Source organism: Alosa sapidissima, chromosome 6 (assembly GCF_018492685.1).
Source record: "Alosa sapidissima isolate fAloSap1 chromosome 6, fAloSap1.pri, whole genome shotgun sequence".
Lineage (NCBI taxonomy): Eukaryota > Metazoa > Chordata > Actinopteri > Clupeiformes > Clupeidae > Alosa > Alosa sapidissima.
Window position 1 is genome coordinate 37418700 of NC_055962.1, and position 24159 is coordinate 37442858.

Genomic DNA, 24159 nt, shown 5'->3' on the forward strand with positions numbered 1-24159 from the left:
ATGCAGGGTTCTATTGCAAGAGTCTGGAACATGCAGCACAGTTACAGCACCTTAGAGCACAGCACAGGTCCACACCAGCCCAGTGTCCTCACTGAGTACACAGTACTGCCCAGCACACTGGACAGCAGCGTCACTGAGTACACACAGCACTGCCGAGCACTGGGAATATTTGGGAATATTTTATGGGAATTCTTAGGAATATTATATGGGAATTCTTGGGAATACTTGGGAATATTTTATGGGAATACTTGGGAATATTTTATGAGAATTCTTGGGAATACCTAATGGGAAGGTTTGTAAGCAGATCTGTGAGCACATTTTGCATGAAGTAGAAGAACGGAGCTCATTTCCTGTTGTGTGTGTCATTTCACTTGGTGCTGCTGCATAGTATGCATACTGCATACTGCGTACTGCGTACTCACATGAACGGTCTACGGTTGGCAGCGATGTCTTCTGCCCTTGCATGGTGTCCAGTGAGCTCATCACAGCATGCAGGCCTGCTTAAAGTCCTGCATATGCATACTGTCTCATATTAACGAACTCCGGTGTCATGTTTATCCGGAGTCTCTGTTTTCTTCTCAAATGGTGTAGTGGATGTTTGTTGTCTCGGCCTTGTGCATTTATAAACTGTAACAATAGATCTGTTAGTTAGGAAAGTGCATTGTTCTAAACAATAGATTACATTGTCCTTTTGTTTTCTTTTGTAATTGTGAAATATGTATTTTGCAGTCCAAAGTATGTTTGCCCTAGTTTGGTTGATGTTAATGGTTTACATAATATGTATTTGAGTTGTTTTATAAGGGCAAGATCACATGCTAGAATTGGCTGGTAGTTTAGAGAAAACAGTCAAGTGTAGATAAGTGTAGGTAAAGAGAAGATGTTCTGGGTTATTTCCATATAGAATGGAATACACTTGTTTGTATTTTTAATATCTAAATAAAAACTTCAGATCACTTGTGTTGTCTGCAATATAATGGTGTTTATTCATAATGGACAAGGTATGGCAAATAATCATTGACTATAGACAATAGCGACCTCCTTCGGCAGATAGTCCAATTATACACAAGTCTGATCACACGACCGACCACACAGCTAAGAAGTTCATCGAAAGGCAAGGAGCAGAAGCTGCTTTGTAAGGAAAGAGCAACAACTACGTAATTTTTTTGATATGAATCTGAAATATATTTAAAATTGTAACATATAAGTTATAGCCTATTTTGTAAGAAGGGATGAGCCATAATTATATGTCTTCATATTGTAGAATTGGCTTTAATGTGGTATTAACTTTTCCATCTATGCCTCTCCCTTCTAACTGCGCCCTATCTTATCTTTACACACACGCCGTGTCACGGGGTTACTTTTAAACCACTGTTGTAGCCTACTGTATTGTAAAGTTATATTGCGCTCACATTACAGTTAACCTACTGACTTATTCTACTGTCGGACAAATAATACGGAACACGTGTGATCTGTTAACTGGAAAATAAGACCATCTCCACTGCCAAACTCGGGGTCAACCGGCTTGTCAAGATGCTGAAAGCCCTCGGACAAGTTTTATTTACGGGACTGCAGGGCCCTAAATACACGACAGCGGAAAGTAAGGTGAGTGTCCGTCCGTCCAGTCACGGTTTGAACTTGGACCGCGGTCATGATATCGCAAGCCTCAACCATTATAGACAAAAAAATCAACGTAGGTTTCATTCGGTGGCCTGTCGACAGTGCACAGGTTGTGGCTAAACGGAACTTTCTGGGGCCATGTCATTAGTTATTAGGTCAAAAATGCTGTTTTTCTGAAGTAAAATAGAGTAAACTAATAATTGCATGTCTAAAATATTGTAGCGATCTTACCCTCAAGACAAGATTCACCTTTAGCCAGGACGGCCACTTATTGGACTCAGACATACGGATGAATACACAGGGCAACACAGGGGTAGTCTCAGCCGCACATGTTACACACAATAAGGGTTTACCACACACATCAACACGAGGATAAACACATTAGGTACAACTAAAGAGACTAACACGCTAACAAATACACAACATGGTAAACGTAACTACAACTATTATAATCGACATTACACCTAATAGCATTCACTCGCCCTGCATTCTGGGAGACACTCATTCGACGTTAAACATGTACATCCACCGACGCTACAATATTGCATATCTGCCGTAGGTTATATGTAGTGCAATGCAGTAGCCGTAGTAACCGTAGGTTATATGTAGTACAATGCAGTAGTTCATGTCCAAAATACAACCCCAAAAGAGAAAAAGTTGGGACGTTGTGTAAAATGCAAATAAAAACAGAATGTCATAATATACAAGTCTCGTAAACCCATATTTAGCAGCAAAAAGGACAGACAACATATCAAATGTTGAACATGAAATTTTGGACTCTTTCATGGAAAGTAGGCCTATATATCTTAATTTTGGGACGGGAGCATGTTTACCACTGTACTGCTTCACCTCTTCATTTAACACAATGCTGTAAATGTTTAGGAACTGAGGAGATCATTGGCTACAGTTTTGATAATGAAATGTTGTCCCATTACTCCCCGATATAGGATTTCAGTTGCTCATCAGTATGGGGTATTCTTAGTCATGCTTTTCATTCCAGTATGCACCTAATTTGACAAATCTGGACTGCAGACAGGCCATCTTAGCACCTGGACTCTTCCTCTATGGAGAAATACTATTTAAATATATGCAGAATTCATTTTGGCATTGTTTTCCTGAAATATTCAAGGTCATCTCTGGAAAAGACATTACCTGGATGGCAGTATATGTTGCTCAAAACCTGTATACATTATTCAGAATTGATTGTGCTTTGCCAAATGTGCAAGACGCTCATGCTGTAGGCACTAATGCTCCTCCACATCGTCATAGATGTTGGGTTTCGAACTGAGCGCTAAAACAAGTTGGATAGGTTGGATACTTGGATAGGCCCTCTCCTCTTTAGCCCAGATGAGTCCATGATTTCCAAAAAGAATGGCAAACGTTGATTGGTCTGACTACAGGACCTTTTTCCACGTTACCTCAGTCCATTTTAAACAAGCTCAGGCCAAGATAAGAGGGTGCTATTTTCTGTATCATGTCTCAATACAATTTTTTGCGGTTACAATTTTGGCTGCAGTTTTTTAATTGAGTATCAAACTGTGCCCATAGATAATGGTTATCAGAGGTTTTCCTGAGCCCATACAATGGCAGGTCTGGAAACAGGTCTGGTGTTGATGCAGTGCCATCTGAGGTCCAAAAGACCACGGACATCCAATTTGTTTTTCAGCTCTTTCCCTTGTTTGCAAAGATTTCTCTGGATTCTCTGAATGTTTTATTTAATATTTAATATTTGTTTTTATTTAATATTATGTCCTGTAGACGATACCTTAAATATGTCACAATTTAATATGAAGAAGCATTAAAATGACATTGTTTCATCATTTGTGCACACAGGTCTACACAGTGATGAATACCCCTACATCTTTACTTCTAAGAGACCCTGCCTCTCTGGGATGCTCTTTTTCATACCCAATCGTGTTGCCAGTTACCCTAATTAGTTGTGAAACATTCTCCCTTTTGTTTTCTTTATCATTACACAACTTTTCCAGCATTTTGTTACCCCCGTCCCAACTTTTCTTTTAAACATGTTGCTGGTATCAAATTCAAAATTAACATATATTTTCCATGAAATAGTCCTTCTTGCAACCAAATGTGAGTTTAAGAGATTTGCAGATTATTACATTCTGTTTTTATTCACATTTTACACAACATCCCAACTTTTTCTGTTTTGGGGTTGTATTTCGTTCCCTACATGAACTGCAAATCATTTCTCCAAAACTGCTTTTTTGATAGACAACTCTGTTCCAGATAACACATTCATATGGCCCAAAACTGGCTTGCCATTTTGGCAGAGTTTTGGAGGGATGTACGGCCCATATATGGCCCAAATTAGGCAAGCCAGAATCAAAACAAAAGGAGCCAAAACACCCAGAACCAATTGTGGCATTCCAAAATATGGCCATAACCATCCCAAAGAGAGTCCAAAATCCCCCAAATCCAGCGAAAAAGTAGCCAAAACTGACCCAAAGTGAGGCCATAAGTATGCCAAATGATTGCTTCTACATTGAAACTCCACTTGAAAATCTTTACATTTATTTAATTTTGCATTTTGCAATATGTCTACATTCGTTTATAATGAATTGCTATGTCCTAGTATCCTAGGCTCATATTGTTAAATTAGCCTATATGTCAATAGAGATTTTAACAACAAAAAAAAACACGAAGATTAAATGCATTTCATTGTGATTTGTATTAAGTCATATCAGCATACTTATTACTGTAAACGGGTTGACTGTTGGCAGAGCAAACAGAATTTCTTCTCACATCATCTGAAATTGACAACATACACAAATACAAAAGAAACACAACTACTAAATCTACTCTTTAAATAGCCTAGGAAATTCTTTAGTGAAGTTTAATTCAGATGCGGTCATTGAGTGTAAGATAAAAATGAGTCTGTATTAGGCCTACAGTGATTGAAACTTTACTATTTATTGAAACCCATTACTATTGCCTTAAGGTGCAGCTCCACTGAATGCCTTATGCACTGAAAACAGAAGAGAACAAAGGGAAATAAGTGGATGTGTTCATTGATATAAGTCTGTCTGTGTTTTAAACAAGTTTGCCACCTGCAGAGCATTTAGGTTAACATGTTAACTAGCTACTTAGCGATGCAGGATAAGCCGCCTTTATTCCCTGTCCTCTCTCCCAGGGTAAGGACTACGAGATCCGCACCTATGAGGCCGCTACGTGGGTGAGTGTCACTCTTAAGGGAACGCAGGGGGACGCCGTTATGAAGGAGGGATTCGGCAAACTCTTCAAGTACATCCAGGGGGAGAACGACAAGAGTGAGTGTGTGTGGGGGCTCCCTACCCTTAAGACAAGAGTGAGTGTGTGTATGTGTGGGCTAGTACCCTTAAAGACAAGAGTGAGTGTATGTGGGCTATTTAGGTACCTATAAGTGAATCATGAGCAATTCTATAGATTGTGTTTCAGTAAGACCCTTATAGGCTAATAATAAAACCAAGATACCTCACATAGATACACAATATCAACTATCGCTTAGTGCGGCACATAGGGCCTGTTAAAGGGAAGTTAGTAAGTCTGCTCCTTGTGTTGTTTTTCCAAAGCATAATAGTGTCATTTCATCAGTATAATGTCTGTAGGTGAAAGACGTACCGGTAGGCTAAATGAGAAACCCCACAGGATTGAGGTGGAGAGCCATACATGTCAGTTTTCAGTCCTTCACTGAAACTCTGACAACACACGTCCATTGGACTCTGACAACACACGTCCATCAGTATACACGTCCATCAGTACACACAACACACGTCCATCAGTACAGACAACACACGTCCATCAGTACACACGTCCATCAGTACAGACAACACATGTCCATCAGTACAGACAACACACGTCCATCAGTACACGTCCATCAGTACAGACAACACACGTCCATCAGTACACACGTCCATCAGTACAGACAACACACGTCCATCAGTACACACGTCCTTCAGTACAGACAACACACGTCCATCAGTACACATGTCCATCAGTACACACGTCCATCAGTACAGACAACACACGTCCATCAGTATACACGTCCATCAGTGCAGACAACACACATCCATCAGTACACACGTCCATCAGTACAGACAACACATGTCCATCAGTACAGACAACACACGTCCATCAGTATACACGTCCATCAGTACAGACAACACGCGTCCATCAGTACAGACACGTCCATCAGTACAGACAACACATGCCCATCTACACTTCACTGCAGTGATACTCCCTGATGATGTTGCAGTCGATCTATTTGTGTGAAATAACTATGTTGGGATCTATTTGTGTGAAATAACTATGTTGGGATCTATTTGTGTGAAATAACTATGTTGGGAATTGCTATTTGTGTAGTTCCTTTGTCAGGGGCTTCATCATTTACTGGTGTGTGTGTGTGTTTGTGTGTGTGTGTGTGTGTGTGTGCGCGCGCTTGTGTGTGTGTGTGTGTGTGTATGTTTGTATGTGTGTGTACGCGTGTGTGTGTATATGTGTGTGTGTGTGTATATATGTGTGTGTGTGTGTATGTGTGTGTGTGTTCATGTGCGAGCGCGTGTGTGTATGTGTGTGTGTGTGTGTGTTCATGTGCGAGCGCGTGTGTGTATGTGTGTGTGTGTGTGTGTTCATGTGCGAGCGCGTGTGTGTATGTGTGTGTGTGTGTTTGTGTGTGTGTGTGTGTGTGCATGCGTGCATGCATTCACAGAGGTGAAGATGGACATGACTGCTCCGGTGACAGGCCGTGTAGAACCGAGCGCTGATCCGGCGAGTGAGAGCAGCTTCACCGTCTCGTTCTTCATCCCCCAGGAGCACCAGGCCGACCCGCCTACACCCAGCAGCCCAGACGTGGTCATTGAGAACCGGCCCGAGATCACCGTCTTCGTACGGTACGACTGCACAACCCCCCCCCCCCCCCCCCCGTGAACCGCTGCAATGAGTGAGAGTGCAAAACAGAACTATGTCCAACATCTTAATATGCGATGTAGTGTTTAAAATATGTGCTTTAATATTACTCATTAATAGGTCACTTACAATAGTTAAACTGAAGTACCGGTAGCTCTCCCACGTGTGTCAGCATGTGATGGTTCTCACATATAGAAGCTCTCCCACGTGTGTCAGCATGTGATGGTTCTCACCTGTAGACTGTGTTCCTAGACGACCGTAAGGGAAGGTGTAACGGAGGCTAACTGAGCTAGCATGCTAGTTGCCCGTGTAAATCCTCACACTCCTAACCTTAAAGCAACACCAAAGAGTTTTTTGTACCTTAAAATAATGTTTCCAAAATCGTTTCAGTGGTTTATCAACTCGTAACAGGATGAACGGCACTTTCTGCATTCACTTCGCGGCCCTCTATCGGCTATAACCGCACTATGTAAGTTTGCCGGATCGGGTAGCGGATCTGTAGTTCGATGGAATGAGAGAAGAGAAACTACAAATTTGACTTGCATCTGATGTCGCAATACATCGTACTTTCATAAAATCATGCAACATATTCTACCTTGTCTGTCGACATTGTTATTTGCAAAGCTGGTGCTGGATAAACAAATAGTGCGTGCTACAGAGGAAACGTTCTTTGGTGTTGCTTTAAGAACGCTTCTAACCGCTGAGTTGGGAGCCTGGGCTTTTAGCTCAGTAGTTAGAGAGTTCGACTCCCATGCGGAGTGTGGAGATGTGCGGGTTAAGTATATATACTCTTTTGATCCCGTGAGGGAAATTTGGTCTCTGTATTTATCTCAATCCGTGAATTAGTGAAACACACTCAGCACACAGTGAGGTGAAGCACACACTAATCCCGGCGCAGTGAGCTGCCTGCTACAACAGCGGCACTCGGGGAGCAGTGAGGGGTTAGGTGCCTTGCTCAAGGGCACTTCAGCCGTGCCTACTGGTTGGGGAGCAGTGAGGGGTTAGTTGCCTTGCTCAAGGGCACTTCAGCCGTTCCCACTGGTTGGGCTCGAACCGGCAACTCTCCGGCTAATGGTCCGCAGTGCTAACCAGTGAGCCACGGCTGCCCACCTGGGTTCGAGGGCCGTGAGTGGCGGACGAATTACGACCTCGGTTACAAAGGCATCTGGCTGAATATCACAACTGATGAAATGGTCCCTGTCATGGCGTCCATGCCACGGAGGTCATTGATTAGGGTAGTCTGGGTGTGTTCTGACTCGGTGATTGGTTTAGGTCAAAACTGCTTCTTCTGTGTGACGGGTCTTTTGTTTCACTTTGGTATAAATGTTTTATACCAACATTTATTGTTTTATACGGTATATAAGCATTATTGCTCAGAACTTCTGTTCAGTGCTTCTTTCTGATTCTTTAAATGTGACGTGAACACCTGTGGCAGTGTAAAGAGGATGTGTAGGAGAGTTGTCCCACACCTGGAAGGACACTGTAGATAAGTGGCTTCCTATACGAATAGCGACTCTACAAGACAGCACTCGCTAGTGACCTTTTGCTGTGTTTCCTTAGCCGACGCATCATTCTCAGACTCTAGTCAGAATATGAGTCTGATACTGCTCCATCGGGACGTAATTATGGGGCGTGTTTCAACCGATACAGGGGGGGAATGCCTCTGCACTCAATTGGATAGACCTTAACCAATCAGAGCAACGAAGTAACTTACTGTGAGATGTAGAAAGAACACACGAACTATCCTTCTTCTCCACAAATGCCTTAACATTGTTTTCTGGTATTTTGTAAAAGTGATTGTGCTGCCAATATCTCCTACAACACCCGATAGCGAAATCTAAGACAACTAAATATGTAGCAGGGTATAGGCTATTAGGAAAAACGGATATTTCCCCTCCTTCGTTTATAAAAAATAATTCCGTTGAACACTGATGCTACAAACATGTTATTAACAGCTGGGGACTGGTGTTGCAAACCCCTCGAGCAAACAGGTGACCAATCAGAGATTTCAAACAAACAAGAGAACAACATGTTACAATTACAAACACGCTTTTCCTTTAATGAAAGTGAAACCGGAGTTTTCCCACATATCAACTTTGGCCAAAGTTTTCAGAAATAATCTTTTTCGATGATGAAACCTCATGGAAATAATATGCATTTTTCCATATGGGGTCTTAGAAGCCATCTATCTCCTTCTAGCCACAGCGTTTTTGTTGCAAACAAAATCAACCTAAGCGTGCTCAGATGACGTGATAGACGAGGCACTGTTGCTCACCTGTCCATCATTGTAAAGACCAATTTAATTGGTCCTAACAGCTCTGGTTCGAGCATAGTTGCTCCACAACAGAGCAATGCCATACTGAGCTTCCCGACCTCAAATGTTGTGGGCGGGGCTAAGTTCGGCTGGCACCTAGGCTAGTGTTTCTTATGTTCTATACATCTTATCTGTTCTATACTGTTCTATACATCTCATCTGTTCTATACTGTTCTATACATCTCATCTGTTCCATACATCTCATCTGTTCTATACATCTTCTCTGTTCTATACATCTCATCTGTTCTAATCTGTTCTATACATCTCATCTGTTCTATACATCTCATCTGTTCCATACATCGCATCTGTTTAGGGCTGAAACGATTCATCGAGTTACTCGAATAACTCGATTACAAAAATTACTCGAGGCAAAAACCCTGCCTTGAAGCCTCGTTAAATTCCTATGACGCGCACTATACGCGCAGGGATCTGATTGTTCCACACGGACCGTTATTCAGGAAGCACACCACTAGCGCGTGAATTGTGATACATTCTGAATTTAGCTGGCGCCATGGCGGAGTCAAGATATCCATAAATGGCAGAGAATGTCTAAAGTTTTCAAGTAGTTTTGGGATCATTACATACTCAAAAAGGAAAAGAACAAGCATCTGAACTTAAATATCCACTCCATGCTGTTTCACCAAGCGTCAATAAAATAGGCTATCTATCAATCTATCTAGCCTATCTATCATCTATCTACGTAGCCTATAGCCTACATTGATGTTGGCTGATTTTAAAAACATACTGTATTTGTAGCGATGTCATGATAGCTTGTTTAGCTTTGATGTTTTTAAGTAAGTAAACTTATTCACGTTCAATTGCAAGACAGTATGCCTAAAAAAAAAACCCTCACACACATGCATGCACCCTCATCTTTCCTCACGCACCGCACGCGTGCACACACACACACACAGGTTGCTAGGTTACCATAGCAAATAGGCTCACCCCAGAAATGATTTTTTAGTAGCCTAATGGTAAAATTATTTGTTTGTAGCCTAATGGTAAATGCTGCAGGTGTAGAAATCTACATAAAACAGATATTTATGTTGATGTCAGGTCTAGATTACAGCATGAAACTTGTTGTAGGCTACATATTAATACATTAAATTGCTTTCCCTCTTCTCCCTCCCAGCACTTCACAACATAGTATGGACAGCTTTGTTCGCCCAGCTAAGTCATGCACAAGAGGCTGCAATTTTACAGAGAGCATTTTGAACATGGCACTGGCACTTAAAAACACTAAATGGGTAAATTGCAATAAATGGGCTTAGTTTTGTAGCCTAATCTTGGAGTTAGAATAAATACCTCTGGGCCAATTGCTTGATAATTTTACAGCCATGTCATTTTCGTTATGCATTATGTGTTTTGGTTGTTTAAAAATGCAAAAAGAAATCTTCTCTGTTCTATACATCTCATCTGTTCTAATCTGTTTTATACATCTCATCTGTTCTATACATCTCATCTGTTCTATACTGTTCTATACATCTCATCTGTTCTATACTGTTCAATACATCTCATCTGTTCTATACATCTCATCTGTTCTATACTTCTATACATCTCATCTGTTCTATACATCTCATCTGTTCCATACATCTCATCTGTTTTCTTATCTTATTTATTTGTGAAGCTGCATGTGTGGGTTTGATGTACAGCAAACGTAGATGTAGATGACTTGATGGAGCTGAGATGCAGGAAACACAGTGTTGGCATCATCACAGAGTGTGCAGAAAACGCATCATGACATCACAGAGCGTCTCTCTGTTTCCCGCCTTGTTCTCCAGGACGTACGGAGGGTTCACCAACGATCAGACAGTCCGTGCTGAGCATCTGAAGCTGGTCGAGAGCCTCCGCCGAGATGGGGTGCAGTTCTGCGAGGAACCGTTCTACAGGGTGGGCTACGACCCCCCGTTTAAACTGACCAACCGCCGGAACGAGGTCTGGCTCCTCCAGTCAGGCCGGGCATGACACAGCAGGAACTACGGGGAGCAGGAAGGGTCAAGAGGAGGAGGAGGGGGGGCTATTGAGTGAGTCCATTTTGAGGGGCTTTACGGGGCGGATGTTGTGTGCGTCTTTATAACACGGATAGTTCCGCTGCTTGATTATGATTGGCTAAATCGCATTGGATGGCGTTGTAAAATCCAGCGCAACCCTTCACATTTACCGCATTTTGTTCTATATTACTGTGCCACCACAAATTGATACACAAATTATAGTTGCTGCATCTTGACGTTTCTTGGCAAGCATTCCAATAGAGGAAATATATTTCTTGGCAGAAGAATTACTTCTTAAGTTTCTTGTTGCTGTGCTTTTGTTTTAGAAAATCTTGCCAGATGTTGTAACTGTTTTAGAAAAGCAAACTTGAGTCTGTAGGTTCCAGTGATTTTAGAGGGGGAGGGTTAACACCCCTTAGCTGGTCTAAAATCACTACGGCCTCTTGGGCCTTATTGCTTAAGTCAGCCAAGTGTGTGTGTGTGTGTGTTAGCCAAGTGTGTGTGTGTTAGCCACGTGTGTGTGTGTGTGTTAGCCACATGTGTGTGTGTTAGCCAAGTGTGTGTGTGTGTGTGTGTGTGTGTGTTAGCCACGTGTGTTAGCCAAGTGTGTGTGTGTGTGTGTGTGTGTGTTAGCCAAGTGTGTGTGTGTCAGTCATGGGTGAAGTGTGTTTAATGGGGTTTATGTTTTTTATTTTCCAGTAATTTGATGCTTTTGAAGTTTCAGCATCTAACAGCGGTGTTTCTGATTGACACAGAAACTGATTTTAGATATGAATATTAAAATGTTCACTCATTTAATTTGAAATGTTGATGACACTACCAGTTCAAGGACAGCTATAGCCTATGTCTGTATAAATGTGTTTTTATCACTCACATTTTGAAAATGGGAAGAAATTAGCCCGTTTGTATGAATAAATGCATTTTTCAATGTATTAGGCCTACTTGTGTTTTTGATATCATACTTTGAAAATTTAAATAGCCCTACATAGGCCTAATGTTTCTGTGATTGTAGGTCTTCGCGACAGTAACTATTATGTCAGTGTTATCACTTTTGCAAACTGTTAAAAGGTTTTTTTTTTTTTAAATGTAGCCTTAACCTAGGCTACTTTACAGAAGAAAAGTTGATAGGCCACATTTGTCACAAATTAATTAGCCAAGGCTACCCTACGCAAATGATGGACGTGACAGTTTTTGACCCTGCATGTCAGTTTTATTTAATTCATTATTATTCATTTATATCATTAGGGAAAGGGCGGGGTATACCTATTTTATGAGATATGACTGCTGGCTAGGGTTGTGATAGATGTAACATGTTTTGTAAGAAAAATAAGTTATGAAAACATGATTCAGCCAATGGGAATCCCGCCCCCGTGAGACGTTACGCAAATGCTCTCATAATATAACGAGCAACCCGGAAGTCAAAGTAAACAACCGCAGATGAAACTTGCGAGGTTGAAGTAAGAGAAAGCAACAACGTTGTGTAAGTTCTCGTTCAATTAATATTTTCCTCTTGAAATTAGTTTTACAAATAACAGGGGGTGTTGAAAATGGCTACATTAGGAGTGGTCTATTGCATCTTGTCTGCCTAAATGCAACCCTACGTTAACGATCAGTCAGTCAGTCAGTCGTGGTGGTTTTCTAATCTCGCTTTACGGTACAGAATTGCAGGTTATGGCCTATTAATTAAGCTGTTATAGATGGTCAGCAACAGAGTCGTAATCAGAAGTTATTCTATTCAGGTGAAAATGTAATTAATTTATGGTTTAACGAATCTGTTCATTAATTAGATTTTGCTGACTGGCATACATTAATACTGCTGGGAAGATGCTTAAAACCATCGGCCAGGCTCTGTTTTCAACAGGATTGCAGTACCCCAAACACTCAAATCTCGAGAGCAAGGTAAGGCTATTATATAATATATAATCCAAGCACTGACATGTCATATTATTTTGTTGCGATCTCATCTTGGTCACTTTTAAATCCAAACGACATTCTTTATCAACTGTCTTGCATATGCTGTAAAAGTATGCTGTAAAAGTGAAGTAGTCTAATGCAGTTTAATTAGAGTGACCGGATTTGAGATAGGACACTTCAGCAGCGGGAGGGGGGCATGTCCAACCGGAGCGTCACTAGACTAGAGTAGGCTAGGCCTAGCCTACTGCTCTGGGGCATTAGGGGGGTATAGGCTATATTTTAACGGAATAAACGATTAACACGTCATGACAAGAAGGTAGTTTTACCTTATTCCCTGTAGATGTGACTCCGATTCGAAAACATGTAGGCCTACAGCCAATTGAGCTAGGCCTAGGCTACTTCTGTGCAATACATGTAGGCCTGGTAGCCTATAAAAATGTTCCCTTTCTTACATGACAAATAAAATGACATAAGGAAACTTTCTTTTGACTGTCGAAAAATAACGGACAACATGAGCCTTTGCAAGAAATACACCCGCAATCCCTAGACTCGAACTCGCGCACCAATGCCATGATGCTAGAGGTCTGCACTCCATGTTTTGAAGGCTGTGCGAGAGTGGGCGGGGTGAGAGCGTTGCGGGTGCCGGAGAAACAGATGATTCACTGCACTCCCGCAAATAAAATGCGTAAAATAAAAGATAAATGATTAAAGTAGTGTATAGAATTATTATTCAGCTGGATATTATGTTAGGCTGCATTAAACGAGGTTAATAGCCAACTGACGGATATTGTTGTTAAGGCCTATGTGTAAATCATGACAGAGGAACACCACTAAGTTATACTTCAGATGTTAGTGCCTTGAACGGATACCAACTGGCATAGCTGTGTTACAGTAGCCTACAGTAGCTCCTTTTGTGAGACAGAAGGCAAAACTGACTAAAAATGACACATTTGCTACCATTCGGTTTTTAAAGACCCCCACAAAGATCAAATCATATTTCGAACCCTGTGTCAGTCTAGGCCTGCTATGTAGGCCTACATGACTTGTGTGGCATGGGATCAAACCTAATGTTGTGTAGGCCTATCATGTTTTTTTTTTTCAGTACAGTTGTAATTTAAACTATTCCTTCACAACACACTCTAAAGCAGCCATTCAAAATTGTAAACAGGAGCTGCTTGTTAGGCTCCCCTATCTGTTCCTAGTTCTGTATTAGGCTACTGTGTCTTGTCCCTATTCTAGGCCTGGTCCTGTGTGCTTAATGGATGGGATGTGCCGGCGCGCGAGGTGTTCCAACCTGACCTGGTTGGAGGGCCTGGTTAGGGTGCGGCGCGCGGGAGAGAGTGGCTTTGTTTCTTTAAGTTGAATCTTGTTTATGTAAACCTTTGCGTTATACAATAAACCCACGTGGACATTTGTTTGTCACCCTCTCTCCCGCTCTTTTGTACAGTGGCTTAACAGCGGTCTCCAACTGATCACAGAAATCAGGTCATTTTATTATGGACACGTCAAGACCATGTTTATGGAGACTTCTTTATTGCACAGCTTAGTATATTATGATTGACTATTTGTCTAATCAGAGTCACATCTGCAGTAAATAAGGTAAAACGCCTGCTCATGATGACGTGCTAATTGTTTATCACAAGCTAATATGCATGCAGCATGCCATTAAGATCCGTAACACTGGTGAGACAAGCCGTGTGTGTGTGTGTGTGTGTGTGTGTGTGTGTGTGTTTGTGTGTGTGTGTGTGTGTGTGTGTGTGTGTGTGCGCGCATCCCAGGGTGAGGACTATGAGGTCCGCACATACGAGGCCACCAGATGGGTGAGCACCACGCTGACGGGCATGGAGGCCGACGCGGCCATGAACGTGGGATTCAGACGACTCTTCAAATACATCCAGGGCGAGAATGAGAAGAGTAAGTGCTTTGTGTTCTTCCTCATTGTGATGCTACTGTGCTTTGTGTTCTTCCTCATTGTGATGCTACTGCGCTTTGTGTTCTTCCTCATTGTGATGCTACTGTGCTTTGTGTTCTTCCTCATTGTGATGCTACTGTGTCAGATGATGTCGGGTTCCAGTTCATACTCCACTCAATACTTATTGAGTAGTTATTTTGGCATATCATTCTTCTGTGTGTGTGTGTGTTTGTCCGTGTGTCCTCCCACAGAGGTGAAGGTTGAGATGACTGCTCCGGTGACGTGCCGTGTAGAACCGGGCGCTGGTCCGGCATGTGAGAGCAGCTTCACCGTCTCGTTCTTCATCCCCCAGGAGCACCAGGCCGACCCGCCTACACCTAGCAGCCCAGACGTGGTCATTGAGAACCGGCCCGAGTTCACCGCCTTCGTACGGTACGACTGCACCCACAGCAACCCACTATACATTAAGTATAAGTATATATACTCTTTTGATCCCGTGAGGGAAATTTGGTCTCTGCATTTATCCCAATCCGTGAATTAGTGAAACACACTGTACACAGTGAACACACAGTGAGGTGAAGCACACACTAATCCCGGCGCAGTGAGCTGCCTGCAACAGCGGCGCTCGGGGAGCAGTGAGGGGTTAGGTGCCTTGCTCAAGGGCACTTCAGCCGTGCCTACTGGTCGGGGCTCGAACCGGCAACCCTCCGGTTACAAGTCCGAAGCGCTAACCAGTTCCTACGCCACGGCTGCCTCCAAAGGTCACGGCTGCCTCCAATTACATTAGATTAGATTAGATTAGATTACATTAGATTACATTGCATTAGAATACATTACATTACATTACATTAGATTAGATTCAACTTTATTGTCATTGTGCAGAGTACAAGTGCAGACAACAAAACTCAGTTAACGTGTGTGTGTTGTGTCATGTCGTGTGTTTACACTCTAGACTCTAAAGGCATAGCTGGAGCTGTTATAATTATATATTATATAATGTTATAACTATAATTAGCAGTGGGGCAGTCACTCTTCTAACCTCCGTTTGTAACACACTCACTCAGTAGCATCTCATCAGGGGACTCGTAGCATTGGAGTCCTTGGAGACAGGAAAGCTAACATTCCTTTGTTCAGAAGGACACACCTCTAAACACACCTGCTTGTATATTTGATCTGTTACAGTTTTTTCAATTGTTTACACACAATTTTGAAAACCGGGTTCTTTTTTTCAAAATATAATCACGATTATCCAAACACCACACTCAATTTGCATAATTCCTAGATTGTTTGCAAAATGACACACTTCAGTCAAAACATACATACTTCAGTCAAAGCATACACACTTCAGTCAAAACATATACACATATTTGTGAAAATGCTATTAGTTTTCATTTAACTAACACAGTCCTCAATGATCAGACACTATTGCAGCCAGTTCCACACTGCTGTGATAAATAAAAAACACATTTGTAAAAAAACTAATGTTAGGAAATAGCATGTGCTAGATTTTTGGCCAGACATTGTTATGTAAGGGATAATTTAGATGACAAAAAAAAATAGTGACAAACCCACAACATTCTTCATGATTAGTTTGAGATGTAGGGAGAATGTACACAAATAGGCCTACTATAAACTTACCAAGCACTGCACAACGCTGATGCTGCAGACTCAATATTTCCAGTATTTATTTCAAGTATTTATTTACAGTATTTCCTACCATAATCAGTTACAGTAATCAACAATAAAATCAAAGAAACAAATAAAATCTGTAGACAAATAAAAATTACTGCATGAAGTACATACACTTTGACTCTGAAGAAAAACTACTGTAAAAGCTGCTGCCTTTTATAGTACACCTGAGTGCTGCGTTTTCAAATTAGCACGTGTGCTTCCACACCTGGTGGATGTGGTTATCCAATTTGTTCATTAGTGTGGTCATTGGCAATCTGGGGCTTTGTAATAAGTTTGTCTAAGGTGTGAAAATGTGTGTAGAGTTTTACAAATCACTGTGTGTAATGTTTTGCAAAAAGGGTGAAGCAGACATTGTGTGTAATGTTGTGCTAATCTGTGGAGGCGTTTTGCTCCTTGAAGTAGAATTTTGCAAATTGTGTGGACATTTTTATTTTAGTGTGTAAACAATCGTAAAAAACTGTAATAGGCTTAGTGTGCTTGTTGCTCTACCAGTAGGTTTAATACCAACGGTCAGACGGTTGTTGTTGATCAGTAATGTGCGAGCAAACTTGAAGACCATCTAACGTCCTGCCCTGCGTTCCCCAGGACGTACGGGGGGTTCAGCCGAGAGGAGATGGCCCGTGCCGAGCACCTGAAGCTGATCGAGAGCCTCCGCCGCGATGGGGTGCAGTTCCGCGAGGATCCGTACTACAGGGCGGGCTACGATAGCCCCTTCAAACTGACCAACCGCCGGAACGAGGTCTGGCTCCTCCAGTGAGGCCAGGCGTGACACAGCAGGGACTACAGGGAGCAGGAGGGGTCAAGAGGGGCGGACTCTGCTAGGCATGGTGATGTGAGGTCAAGGGTGTGCCTGGCCCCGTGCTCTTGGAGTCAGCAGGAAGTCAAGTGACTTGTCTATTGAGTAACTAGATTGTAGGTGCCTTTCAGATCATAAAGCCAAGGTCAGGTGACTTGTCTATTGAGTAACTAGATCGTAGGTGCAAGGTCAAGTCAAAAAGCCTCAGATGCCTCAGTAACTCACTGTAAAGTACAGAAGCCGTTTAACATTTGTCCAGGAGCCTTAAATGTCACATATTAGCTATTTGCTTCTGCTTGTTTGTGTTTTATACGTCGGGTAACTTCGGAAGGGAGATTTTGATATGTTACGGTTATGTTATTACTAGAGTCTGACAACATGGAAACTGCATTTTACAGCTGTACACAAGATGATGTTTGTAATGTTCAAAATAAAAGTCCTGCTACTAACAACAGAGGTGCCCGTGAGTGGCATGTGCAGTAATGTTGGTTGGAAGTGTACTGATTATTTACTATCTCACTTTGACCTGCAGGGGGCAGTTGTCAGGGCAGATAGAGTATTTTTTTGTCGTCCAGGGATGTGTGTGGGTGTGTGTGTGTGTGTGTGTGTGTGTGTGTGCGCACATATGGACCACCCTCTGTGGTGCATGTGCATGAACAGTGTCATGTGTGCCTTTTTTGCATGTGTGTGTGTGAGAGCGAGGGGGGGGGGGGGGGGGTATAATGTTCTAACTCAATACTGGACCCATTTTGAGGGCCCAGGTTGGAAATTGCGGTGGTTTACCTTCAATAAAAAAAAGAAAAACTAATCCTGTGTGAGATGCCACTTTTCTCCACGACTACACTAACCTTACAATACAGCATCTCTGGTTTAGCCAGAGAGTTGTCACATTTTAAAGGGAATGTTCACAGTGAATGAATGGCTGTAGGCAGTGCTTTTAAAGGGAATGGCTGTAGGCAGTGCTTTTATTGGTTTATTTATTACAGAATAAATGGATTTGCCTCATCTCACTGTCTGCACTCCCATTCTTCTGTGTGTGTGTGAGAAAAGCCTTCCCACCGTGTGTGTGTGTGTGTGTGTGTGTGTGTGTGTGAGAGTGAGAAAAGCCTTCCCACCGTGTGTGTGTGTGTGTGTCTCTGGATTCCTCAGTAAGGGGACTGATGTCCTTGCGATAGAGGAGGGAGTGAGATGTGTGCCTGAGTTCTGATGCTCCCTCACACACACACACACGCACGCACCCCCCCCCCCCCACACACACACACACACACACACACACACCTACCCCCCACACACGCACGCACACACACACCCACCCCACACACACACCCTACATACACCCCCCCCCACACACACACAGTGTTGGGAAGTAACTGAATACATGTATTCCGAGATATATATATATATATATATATATCATGTAATCCCAAGTATTCAAATTACGTTACTCACTTTCAGTTATCTATCGGGATGCGTTACAAAATACATTTTAGGGCATGTATTCAGTAATCTGTAGTGGAATACATTTTAAAAGTAACCTTCCCAACACTGACAGTAGCCACCATTACTCAGGCCTGTTCTATTCACATGCTGGTCATGATGTCAGACTTCGGTGTCTAACAATGTTCACTTCAAATCCGCACAACATCCAGGGCGCTCGTTTAGGAGAGGAACATGACATTTGCGCTCATGATATTCCCAGCTGCGCAACAGAAAGGTAATATTTGAATATAGGCTATATATGCCCAGCTATTTTTATATAATCTATAGACCACCAAGGGACAGAAGTTCATCTTCAGAGTTGCAGCCGAGTTGCACTAGAGTTACAGGGCGCGCAGCTATATTTGCTTTATGACCAGTGGCCGTAGATCAGATGACAATACACGATTTGGGTAATGTAGGCTATAAAGATAGATAAAGTTAGTCCTAAAGCAAACGATAAAGGACAATGTTTAGGCCACTGGACATTCTTGAAAGAAACCATCGCAAAGATACAGTTTACAGCTTGAATCCCGACGTGCAGAATGAATGAAGAATGACCAGCTAACTAGCCTCCTTCTATCGGCCTACTAGGCTAATACAGCAAAAACATATCCTAAAAGAAATGTTAGGCCTGCCTGACATATCACGCTTATAATTTAGTCCGCTGTTTACGGCTACATAAGTATTATCTGACCCTGGGTCATATTGGAATCATACTGTAGCGTAGGCCTGAATGATTATGCTGTAGGCCTGCTAATCATGCTATGTTCTACTACTAAAGTAAACCTACTAGTTTTGTCTTTCTACGCAACATTTTTACATAACGCCCCAGAAGACCAGAGTGATGCTGTTGTGTGTGTGTGGTGCAGGGGTAAGGTATGGGGCTGTCAAGAAGCAGGTTACAGGTTCAGGGCCCACTGTGTGTGTGTGTGGTAAGGTATGGGGCTGTCAAGAGAATAAAACAAATATAATGAAAGATTTATCATCTGTACAGTGTTGTAATTTTCCAATAGGAAAAGAGTTTGACCACTGAAAAAGTCCCATAATCCCCTGCGCTTCCTCTGGGCAGTTTCGGGGGGCCAAGTAAGCCCCCCAATATCTTCTTCCACACGGCACCTCACCTGTATCCGTCCCAGCTGTCACACCTGGCCCAGGTGTCCTCCATGAGTCCAGCTGGTCTGCTCTGCCCTTCCCTGCTTCTGGGCTGGGCTGGGCTTTGAACCAGTGACCTTGGCAGCTGGGAGCAAGGTCACTACCACTGTGCCACCAGCGCTCCACTCATGAGCTGCTCTCTGTGCCCACATGCAGATGAGGACGCTGGGATGTGACGCAACATAATACTAATGATGACACAGTGACTCAGCTGACCAACTCTGGACCTCCACCCTGCCAGGACACCTGCACCCTCCCCGCCTGCCACTGCCCACTCCTCTACACCTGTGCCCACTCCTCCACTCCTCTACACCTGTGCCCACTCCTCCACCTGTGCCCACTCCTCTACACCTGTGCCCACTCCTCCACTCCTCTACACCTGTGCCCACTCCTCCACTCCTCTACACCTGTGCCCACTCCTCCACCTGTGCCCACTCCTCTACACCTGTGCCCACTCCTCCACTCCTCTACACCTGTGCCCACTCCTCCACCTGTGCCCACTCCTCTACACCTGTGCCCACTCCTCCACTCCTCTACACCTGTGCCCACTCCTCCACCTGTGCCCACTCCTCTACACCTGTGCCCACTCTCCACTCCTCTACACCTGTGCCCACTCCTCCACTCCTCTACACCTGTGCCCACTCCTCCACCTGTGCCCACTCCTCTACACCTGTGCCCACTCCTCCACTCCTCTACACCTGTGCCCACTCCTCCACCTGTGCCCACTCCTCTACACCTGTGCCCACTCTCCACTCCTCTACACCTGTGCCCACTCCTCTACACCTGTGCCCACTTCTCTACACCTGTGCCCACTCCTCTACACCTGTGCCCACTCCTCTAGCTGTGCCCACTCCTCTACACCTGTGCCCACTCCTCTAGCTGTGCCCACTCCTCTAGCTGTGCCCACTCTCCACTCCTCTACACCTGTGCCCACTCCTCTACACCTGTGCCCACTCCTCTAGCTGTGCCCACTCCTCTAGCTGTGCCCACTCCTCTACACCTGTGCCCACTCCTCTAGCTGTGCCCACTCCTCTAGCTGTGCCCACTCCTCTAGCTGTGCCCACTCCTCTAGCTGTGCCCACTCCTCTACACCTGTGCCCACTTCTCTAGCTGTGCCCACTTCTCTAGCTGTGCCCACTCCTCTACACCTGTGCCCACTCCTCTACACCTGTGCCCACTCCTCTACACCTGTGCCCACTTCTCTAGCTGTGCCCACTCCTCTAGCTGTGCCCACTTCTCTAGCTGTGCCCACTTCTCTAGCTGTGCCCACTCCTCTACACCTGTGCCCACTCCTCTACACCTGTGCCCACTCCTCTAGCTGTGCCCACTCCTCTACACCTGTGCCCACTCTCCACTCCTCTACACCTGTGCCCACTTCTCTAGCTGTGCCCACTCCTCTAGCTGTGCCCACTCCTCTACACCTGTGCCCACTTCTCTAGCTGTGCCCACTCCTCTAGCTGTGCCCACTCCTCTAGCTGTGCCCACTCCTCTACACCTGTGCCCACTTCTCTAGCTGTGCCCACTTCTCTAGCTGTGCCCACTCCTCTACACCTGTGCCCACTCCTCTACACCTGTGCCCACTTCTCTAGCTGTGCCCACTCCTCTAGCTGTGCCCACTTCTCTAGCTGTGCCCACTTCTCTAGCTGTGCCCACTCCTCTACACCTGTGCCCACTCCTCTACACCTGTGCCCACTCCTCTAGCTGTGCCCACTCCTCTACACCTGTGCCCACTCTCCACTCCTCTACACCTGTGCCCACTTCTCTAGCTGTGCCCACTCCTCTAGCTGTGCCCACTCCTCTACACCTGTGCCCACTTCTCTAGCTGTGCCCACTCCTCTAGCTGTGCCCACTTCTCTAGCTGTGCTCACTCCTCTACACCTGTGCCCACTCCTCTACACCTGTGCCCACTCCTCTAGCTGTGCCCACTCCTCTAGCTGTGCCCACTCTCCACTCCTCTACACCTGTGCCCACTCCTCTACACCTGTGCCCACTCCTCTAGCTGTGCCCACTCCTCTAGCTGTGCCCACTTCTCTAGCTGTGCCCACTCCTCTAGCTGTGCCCACTCCTCTACACCTGTGCCCACTCCTCTAGCTGTGCCCACTCCTCTAGCTGTGCCCACTCTCCACTCCTCTACACCTGTGCCCACTCCTCTAGCTGTGCCCACTCCTCTACACCTGTGCCCACTCCTCTAGCTGTGCCCACTCCTCTAGCTGTGCCCACTCCTCTACACCTGTGCCCACTTCTCTAGCTGTGCCCACTTCTCTAGCTGTGCCCACTCCTCTACACCTGTGCCCACTTCTCTAGCTGTGCCCACTCCTCTAGCTGTGCCCACTCCTCTACACCTGTGCCCACTTCTCTAGCTGTGCCCACTCCTCTAGCTGTGCCCACTCCTCTACACCTGTGCCCACTCTCCACTCCTCTAGCTGTGCCCACTCCTCTAGCTGTGCCCACTCCTCTACACCTGTGCCCACTCCTCTACACCTGTGCCCACTTCTCTAGCTGTGCCCACTCCTCTAGCTGTGCCCACTCCTCTACACCTGTGCCCACTCTCCACTCCTCTAGCTGTGCCCACTCCTCTACACCTGTGCCCACTCCTCTACACCTGTGCCCACTCTCCACTCCTCTAGCTGTGCCGATGCCATGGAGCCATGATGGGAAGAACCATGACTCCTCCACTGTGAGACCCTCAGACTGCTTGCTGCATGTAGATATTATATAGAGCACATATACATATATATATATATATATATTATATAAAGCACATGTGTGTATATTATATATAGCACATACACATATATGTATATAGATATTATATAAAGCACATGTGTATATATTATATAGAGCACATATACATATATATATATATATATATATATATATATATATATATATATATATATATATATATATATATATTAATATATATATATATATATATATATATATATATATATATATACATATATATATATATATATATATACATATATATATATTATATAAAGCACATGTGTGTATATTATATATAGCACATACACATATATGTATATAGATATTATATAAAGCACATGTGTATATATTATATAGAGCACATATACATATATATATATATATATATATATATATATATATATATATATATATATATATATATATATATATATATATTATATAAAGCACATGTGTGTATATTATATATAGCACATACACATATATGTATATAGATATTATATAAAGCACATGTGTATATATTATATAGAGCACATATACATATATATATATATATATATATATATATTATATAAAGCACATGTGTGTATATTATATATAGCACATACACATATATGTATATAGATATTATATAAAGCACATGTGTATATATTATATAGAGCACATACATATATATATATATATATATATATATATATATATATATTATATTTAAAGCACATGTGTGTATATTATATAAAGCACGTTTAATATGATGCAACATAATGCATTAGCCTGAGCGGGGGTTTGAACCGATGCCTTTGAGTATGTAGGACCAGGACTCTACCCACTCAGCCAAAGCTGGGGAGCATTCATCTGTATAAAAAGGGGGGAGAAGGGGAAGAAATTCCAGCAAGTCGCAGGTTCAAATCCAGACCAGAGCAAGAGCAAATGAACAGATTTCATTTTTAAATTGGCTTGTTTTACAATCAATTCCTTATCTTTTCATAAAGTTTTGTCATTTTTTAAGTAAATTATTAAAGCTTCTTGATATTATAAGTTCTTCTAGAATAAACGTATTGTAAAGGAATACAACACAACATATTCAATTCCACAAGAAAATATATATTTATTAACACAACATGCTCAACAGTACACATATTCTAGGCAAAAGGGCAATTAGGTCAGGTCAGTCAGTTATTTCAGTCAGGTCAGTGATTACTTTCTGACTGAAAAGGAACCAGAATAATAAAACATATATTTTAGATTTATAAAGATGCATAAAAATATTATAAAGATGTTGATGTACCAGACCAACAATAACCACATATAAATAGGCCTATACTGTACAAACAGTCGAGAGGATCCCAGCCCATGTAAGCAATCAAGAAAAACTGTGATTTATTGATAGAACAATTATTAACACTAGACGGCAATAAAAACATTTAATAAAAACATTTATACATTTATTAATAGTAAAGTTTAACTACTTCATAATAAATATCTATCTGTATAATAAAGTATCTATCTATCTATCTATCTATCTATCTATTTATCTATCTATCTACTGTATCTATCTATCTTTTGTAACTGCCTCAGTGTTTGGGTAAAATATTTTGCCTTTATACTGACTGTGGCCAGTTTCAACAGTGCGAAACTGGCCACATTTATGACATGCATT

At 43.0% G+C, this 24159-nt stretch overlaps 3 protein-coding genes across 6 annotated transcripts in view; all 3 read left to right on the forward strand.

Moving 5' to 3' along the window:
* The window catches only part of kif25 (kinesin family member 25), a 20693-nt gene extending 19738 nt beyond the window's left edge, over positions 1–955 (forward strand). Inside the window, exon 15 of the mRNA XM_042095128.1 lies at positions 1–955. This exon is cut by the window's left edge and continues 345 nt beyond it. The gene's annotated coding sequence lies outside the window, so the exon portion shown is untranslated.
* A 90-nt stretch (positions 956–1045) lies between these two features.
* On the forward strand, positions 1046–11756 carry LOC121711493 (heme-binding protein 2-like). 4 transcript variants are annotated; one of them, XM_042095141.1, is made up of 5 exons: positions 1046–1132; positions 1417–1602; positions 4769–4904; positions 6323–6503; positions 10615–11756. In XM_042095141.1, exons 2-5 carry the CDS (start codon positions 1531–1533, stop codon positions 10796–10798), a joined length of 573 nt encoding a protein of 190 aa, XP_041951075.1. In that variant the 5' UTR covers positions 1046–1132; positions 1417–1530; the 3' UTR covers positions 10799–11756. The 4 variants fall into 4 exon arrangements, with proteins under 4 accessions (XP_041951075.1, XP_041951074.1, XP_041951077.1 ...); XM_042095140.1 differs by having other exon boundaries at positions 1063–1154; XM_042095143.1 differs by having other exon boundaries at positions 1096–1137.
* Positions 11757–12183: 427 nt separating this feature from the next.
* Positions 12184–17626, forward strand: LOC121711494 (heme-binding protein 2-like). The gene is made up of 5 exons (XM_042095144.1): positions 12184–12304; positions 12612–12723; positions 14517–14652; positions 14902–15082; positions 16928–17626. Exons 2-5 carry the CDS (start codon positions 12649–12651, stop codon positions 17097–17099), a joined length of 564 nt encoding a protein of 187 aa, XP_041951078.1. The 5' UTR covers positions 12184–12304; positions 12612–12648; the 3' UTR covers positions 17100–17626.
* Positions 17627–24159: the final 6533 nt, after the last annotated feature.